The following is a 7,500-nucleotide window of genomic DNA, read 5'->3' on the forward strand; positions in this document are numbered from 1 at the left end:
CAGATGTCAGTTGCTAGTGACAAAATATTAGCTTTCAGAGTGGTGCGATATTTTTTATAAATTGCGTTTGATTAACATGTTTCATCTGTCCTGGCTCTCCTCGCTATTTGGATCACTCAATGCACAACAGCTCAACATCTCTCCTCTCTCTTTCAAACCACTGAGGCTGGTGTAAACAGATGCTGGATTTCTCTTCTTTCACACTCTCTTTCTCTCTCTCTCTCTCAACCCACTGAGGCTGGTGGAAACAGATGCTGGATTTCTCTTCTTTCACTCTTTCTCTCTCTCTTTGTCTCTCACTCTCAGATCACTGAAGTTTGTGTAAACAGATGTTGGATTACTCTCTGCCTCTTTTTCTCTCTCTCACTCAACTCACTGAAGCTGGTGTAAACAGATGCTGGATTTCTCTTCTTTCACGCTCTCTTTCTCTCTCTCACTCTCTCTTTCTCTCTCTCAAATCACTGAAGCTGGTGTAAACAGATGCTGGATTTCTCTCTTTCTCTCTGTCTCTCACTCTCAGATCACTGAAGTTTGTGTAAAAGATGCTGGATTTCTCTCTCTCTCTTTCTCTCTCTTTCTCTCTCTTTCTCAAACCACTGAAGCTGATGTAAACAAGTCCTCATTGTGGTTCTCCCAGATGCCCATCTGTGTTGCCACCCCAGTGCCCAGTGCCCAGTGCCCATGCCGGTTCCCCGGTGGATACCCACGGTTGCAGTCTTCAGCGCGGGCGTGCAGCAGCATGAGTCCCAGGCAGAGGGAGACGGCGGCGATGGTGGCGCTGGTGGTGGGGAGTGCTGCGCTGCGGAGGTGCGCCATGTCTGCTGGGGAGCCGGGCGCAGAGTGAGTGAGTGAGTGAGGGAGGGGAAGAAGTGAGACTACACATAGCCGTGCTGTCGCACATATCAACACACACACACACACACACACACACACACACACACACACACACACACACACACACGCATGCGTGCACATGCGCACACTCAACACACACACACACACATACGTGTTCACACACACACACACACACACACACACACACACACACACACACACACACACACACATAGACACACAGGCACACAACAAAGGGAGGAAGTGCCCTCCCCCAACCACACACACTTGCCCCTTCAAATGCACATATGCAGGGCCTACAGTACAGACAGGTGTGATGTTGGAGGCAAGACAAAGCGAGTTTATTTCTGTCACACTTTACTGGGGTAGCCCGCCCACACACTATCTACTGAATGATGCTTCGCTTATCAACAAACCATCTACACACTCTGTTACTTACAGTTACTACAAGTTTAACTGTAAAAATTAAGGAAAGGGGTTGACTTAATGTTGGTTAATGTTCAGGTTAATGTTCGAGAACAAATTTAGATACAGATTATCTTTTGAGTCTCCGTGGGGCAGACAACCATTACCATTATTTAAATATCATATTACATATGGGCAATTCCATATCAGTTGGAACAGGTCCGACACCATGGTCCTCAGTTTTTCCTGATTTTTGGTGTACATGTTCCTCCATGTCTCATTAGAAGAAAACCAAAATTTTAGCTGGGTATCTTGTTTGGTTTCTGAGATATGGCTCTTCAAATGTGGATAGACGCATCCTAAAAAAAGGCTGAAAATTCCTGTATTTAATGAGCACCACTTTTTTTTAAACCCCTCTCCTCTCTTAAGGCTACCATATTATTTTCTAAAAATTTGAACACTGGGGCAGTACCCTGTGTTGTTGTCCAAAATCACAAAGGAATTACAGTCCTTCCCACCATTGGAGACTTATTCATCGAAACAAACCCATATTTGTTTTGAAAGCAATGGGAAAAAAACCCTGTTTTTGTTCTCTTATGGTCATGAATGGCTAGCACTCATAGTTTTAAAACTCCACATATATATAGTCCATGAGTAAGAGAACATGTTGACAAAAAATTGAGAATGTTAGTTTTCGTATTTCGAGGCTATGAGCCTTCAAAGTTGGCCAAAATGGCGTTTTTTCCTAAAAATGCCACTTTTATTGCCTTTTTCCAAGGACAAGATGAAATGCAAATCCAACATTTCTTTTTTTCTGCAATAGTGTGGGACTTTGTAGATCATGTGAATGTGGTAGATCCAACCTGTCCATTTTAATATCCCCACAGCACATGTCTGAAGTTAGAAAAAATGAAAAAATGTCTTGGCTGAAGGAGGTGTTGGTTTGATTTGTATGAACCTCTTAGAAGGACAATATGGGGTGTAAACCCATTTTGTCTTTTTGAGGGATCAGCATGCCATCCTGTAAACAGGATAAAAATCTTATATCCCATTTTTACTCTTTATTGATCCCTTAGAATATGTCCAAAAGTTGTCATAAATGAAAAAAGGCGACTAAATTGAGGGGCTTAAATGGCCAAGTGGATCAAGTCACACGAGGCTAAAAATTAAATATAAGACAGAAGAGATACTGAGGGAGAACACTGTGAAATGTATAACCCCTGCTATTATGGCCTTTGAACCCACTGTGTCCTTAACTGAGGTTCATTCTTATTAAACAAATTTCTTCTGCATGAAGCATAGTGTCTCCTGGTTGCTGTTGGAGTTACCGTTGGATGCAGCATGCATTGTGATTTGTTCTAATGGTATCCCTGGACAATTAACCCGAGATCCACTTAGATAAACATAACCCTAGGACCAGTGAAAATCCTACACTTTTTGGTCATCCATATCCATCCATAAGTTTAACCCTAAGGGGGGATTTTTTTTATGTCACACAAAGTGGGTACCAATCAACTCCAAATGGTCTGAAACATACTACTACACAATATCTCAAACCATGATTTTGGCCTCAACACTTAAGCAAATTTCAGTTTTTTGTTTTTTCCCATTTGTTTCAATGGGACATAGTTTTTTGCGAACAACTCTTGAACGGAAGGTCGTAGACTCAATCTGATTTGCTCTATCAGACATAATTCGACCATGAGGATCAAGCAAGAAGTGAATGTTTCTTTCTATGACCTTCCGTTCTCTAGATATAGCCTTTTTAAAGTTTATTTCCTGTTTTAAACCAACTTCCGGTTATCACAGGATATTAGGGACACAGTGGGTTCAAAGGCCATCGTAACAGGGTTAAACATTTCACAGTGTTCTCCCTCAGTATCTCATCTGTCTTATATTACATTTGTAGCCTTGTGTGACTTGATCCACTTGGCCACCAAGCCCCTCAATTTAGTTGCCTTTTTCATTTTTGACAACTTTTGGACATATTTTAAGGGATCACTAAAGAGTAAAAATGGGATACAACATTTTTGTCCTATTTACAGGATGGCATTCTGATCCCTCAAACAGAAAAAAATGGGTTTACACCCCATATTGTCCTTCTAAGAGGTTCATACAAATCAAACCAACACCTCCTTCAGCCAAGACTATTTTTCATTTTTTCTAACTTCAGACATGTGCTGTGGGGATATTAAAATGGACAGGTTGGATCTACCACATTCACATGATCTACAAAGTGCCACACTATTGCAGAAAAAAAGAAATGTTGGATTTGCATTTCATCTTGTCCTTGGAAAAAGGCAATAAAAGTGGCATTTTTAGGAAAAAACGCCATTTTGGCCAACTTTGAAGGCTCATAGCCTCGAAATACGAAAACTAACATTCTCAATTGTTTGTCAACATGTTCTCTTACTCATGGACTATATATATGTAGAGTTTTAAAACTGTGAGTGCTAGCCATTCATGACCATAACAGAACAAAAACAGGTTTTTTTTTTTCATTGCTTTCAAAACAAATATGGGTTTGTTTCAATGAATAAGTCTCCAATGGTGGGAAGGACTGTAATTCCTTTATGATTTTGGACAACAACACAGGGTACTGCCCCAGTGTTCAAATTTTTAGAAAATAATATGGTAGCCTTAAGAGAGGAGAGGGGTTTAAAAAAAAGTGGTGCTCATTAAATACAGGAATTTTCTGCCTTTTTTTAGGACGCGTCTAACCACATTTGAAGAGCCATATCTCAGAAACTAAACAAGATACCCAGCTAAAATTTTGGTTTTCTTCTAATGAGACATGGAGGAACATTTGGACCAAAAATCAGGAAAAACTGAGGACCATGGTGTCGGACCTGTTCCAACTGATATGGAATTGCCCATATACCATTATCTATATAGCATATTTAATATAGAAAAGAACTGCAATGCGCTTAACTTACAGAAATTGTCAGAGAACGAGTGAGAGAGAATGTATGTGTGTCTGTGTGTGTGTGTGTGTGTGTGAGAGAGAGAGATGGAGGGTGGGAGAGAGAGAGCAAGAGAGAGAGAGAGAGAGATGGAGGGTGGGAGAGAGAGAGAGAGATGGAGGGTGGAATAGAGAGAGAGAGAGAGAGGGAGAGATAACAGAGCAGAAGAGGCATGAGTGAGAGAGTAGGTGGACAGACAGACAAACAGACGGATGGAAAGATGGAACAGGAGGGAAAGACCTCAAATCAAGGAGATCAATGGAGATACATGGAAAGAAATGTGTAGGCGGTGAAAAGGTTCAGAACCCAAAGTGAATCACCTGTCACGTCAAGTAGAAGACTCATACTGTATGGAAGTATACGATTTACATAGAAACGGTTTCCTGTTTACCAACATTAAGACCCCATCACATTACACATGCATGCTGCGCTTACTGCTAGGTTGCTACAATTTCCATAAAGCAGTGGGTTACACCACTGGGATATTTAAGGAGTTAGATCAAAATGTAGGCTACTTGAGTATGGCATTTCTGATTGGCTTTGAGCTTTTAATTTCATGGTAAGGGAACTCCAAGAGAATGTGTATTTTCAGGTCCTTTCTGAAAGGAGTCTATGTTTGAAGTTTCCTTGATTAGCACGAAAGGTTATAATGCCACACTCAGCTTTGTAATGAGCTTTATTCTCCTCAGCAGAAACAGGTCATCACGGTCGGTAACCATGTATTAGTTTACAAGGCGTGGCCTACTCACGCGGAACTTACATTTTGAAATGTCCTCCATCACGTGCTGCGTTAATGGACACACACCCTCGACGAGAGACGTTCTCTTGGGGTGCCTCTCATTTGGTATTTTATACACCCTCCCTTCCCTCCTCGATCCTCGTCCTCACTGATCTAGATAAAGAATGATGGGGCAGCAACAATGGGATAGTCTATCCAGTGAATGATGGGGCAGCAACAATGGGATAGTCTATCCAGTGTTAGTTATAGATCAGTGGGAACGCCCCTCGAGGACCGAGCATCGAGGATCGAGGAGAGTGTTTGAGAGCCACCCTAGGTGTTGGTGGGTTTAAAAAACACTGAAACTTAACAGTGATTTGTGGTTTCAGATTGCCGTTACCCTCCATGTGAACGTGGCATCAGAGTGAGAGTGGTCAGGGAGAGAGGGAGTAACTAGTTTCAGAAAGGGACCCAGAGTGTTTAGTGTTCAACGTATTTCATCACAGCTGAAGTGGGCAACAAATGGCTTAACACTTCAAATAATTAACAATAACAGACAAACAAAAGACATCACACATTCTGCCCTTAGGTCTCCCTTGCCCTCACACACACACACACACACACACACACACACACACACACACACACACACACACACACACACACACACACACACACACACACACACACACACATAGGAATTTCATTACTTATAAATTGTATTTTATGAGTACATGACAATAAACTTGAACTTGAACTCCACATGTGTTGCTGCACCATTTCAGTATAGTCAAAAGTATGGAATGCTATGTCCATACATACTTGGTGTCTATAATGAAAGTATGGATACTACTACATGGAGTTGGAAAGCATTGACAGTTAAGTATTGGATTACGGGGGACACCTGGAGATGTTCCAAGCACCTTGATGACAAGGTCTTCATTGACACCTGGCTGAAACTGGCACAGATCCTCCGTGTCAGGTGGTACGAGCGAATCAAATCAGAGCTTTGGCAGAGAACCAGGCAGCAGCCAGCTGAGTTGGACTGGGCACCCCCTACACAGGGGATGCCTCTGATGTGGTGTTTTATACACCCTCCCTTCCTTCCTCGATCCTCGTCCTCCTCACTGATATAGATAAAGAATGATGGGGTGGCAACAATGGGATAGTCTATCCAGTGTTAGTTATAGATCAGTGGGAACGCCCCTCGAGGATCGAGGAGAGACGTTGAGAGGCACCCAGGGAGGAACATGGCACATGAGGTGAGGTGAGAGGTGAACCACACAGCCAGTAGCCATAGTCAGGACAGAAGACCTCAGGCGATACTAGGAGAGGTGATAGAGGAGAAGCAGACAGCCCGAGTCTGAGAGAGATGCACGGATACCTTTTGTTAAAAGACTTTGGGTGTTTCGTGTTTATTCGGAGAGAAGAGTCAAGAATGATGAGAAGCGAGTGGGAGAGAGGGATGGGGTGAGGTCAGGTAATGAACTCGGCTCAGACTCAAATCAGGGTACACGTGCACTTGGGTTTGAATGTGCACTTGGGTTTGAGTGTGCAATGTTGCGCTGCGCTCCACCACAGTGTGCCAAGCTAATCTGCCTCTCCATTTCTCACGACTTTATTAAGGGGAATTACGACCATTTTCCGCATTGATCTTCGTTTGTTGTGGTAACTGAGTACTGTCGTCGGAACGGAAACAATGAAAACAATCGTTTTTTTTACTAAGCTTGAGTTTCTGCAGCCAACAGCTAAAGCAGGCAGGCAGCTGCAGCAATGCATTTTGGGGGCCTGAACATGCCCAGCTGTTGGCTGCAGCAATTCGAGGTGGGTAAAACCGACTGTTCTCGTGGTTTTCGGAGATCTGTGCGAAAGATGCATGCTCGATGCTCGGTCCTCGAGGCTCGTTCCTACTGATCTATAGCTAACATATAGACTACCCCATTGTTGCCGCCCCATCATTCTTTATTTAGATCAGTGAGGACGAGGATAAAGGAAGGAAGGGAGGGTGTATAAAAGACTAAATCAGAGGCACCCTATGTGTAATGGATCGAATGCATCTACTCTATGTTTCCTGTTTCCATGTTTTTGCATGGAATGCAGGCATCACAATAAAGTCTATTCTATTCTATCTACCTGTCAGTCTACCATGCTCTCCTGGTCAATCTCCGACTGAAACTATGTGCACCCAAGCATATCCTATGAAGTTCATACACATTTTACAATGCTATGCTTCTTTCTCTTGTGTATGTGTGTGTGTGTGTGTGTCTGCAGTGGGCCCTCTGATTGGTCGTCACTGCGGTACAAAGATCCCTCCTGAGGTGCAGTCGTCCACGGGCATCCTGTCTCTGTCCTTCCACACGGACATGGCCGTGGCCAAAGATGGCTTCTCCGCGCGCTACAACATGACCTACAAAGAAGCCACCAGTGAGTACTGCCCCTGAACTCATCAGCACTGTGTGTGTGTGTGTGTGTGTGTGTGTGTGTGTGTGTGTGTGTGTGTGTGTGTGTGTGTGTGTGTGTGTGTGTGTGTGTGTGTGTGTGTGTGTGTGTGTGTGTGTG

At 43.2% G+C, this 7,500-nt stretch overlaps 1 protein-coding gene across 1 annotated transcript in view; it reads right to left on the reverse strand.

The window, feature by feature from the left end:
• Window positions 1-843, reverse strand: part of LOC134078839 (uncharacterized) — a 10,266-nt gene extending 9,423 nt beyond the window's left edge. Inside the window, exon 1 of the mRNA XM_062534994.1 lies at window positions 708-843. Coding sequence (XP_062390978.1) covers window positions 708-816 — 109 coding nt within the window. The 5' untranslated portion in view covers window positions 817-843. The remainder of the gene's footprint in view (window positions 1-707) is intronic.
• Between the last annotated feature and the right edge of the window lie 6,657 nt (window positions 844-7,500).

This window comes from Sardina pilchardus, chromosome 4 (assembly GCF_963854185.1).
Source record: "Sardina pilchardus chromosome 4, fSarPil1.1, whole genome shotgun sequence".
NCBI lineage: Eukaryota > Metazoa > Chordata > Actinopteri > Clupeiformes > Clupeidae > Sardina > Sardina pilchardus.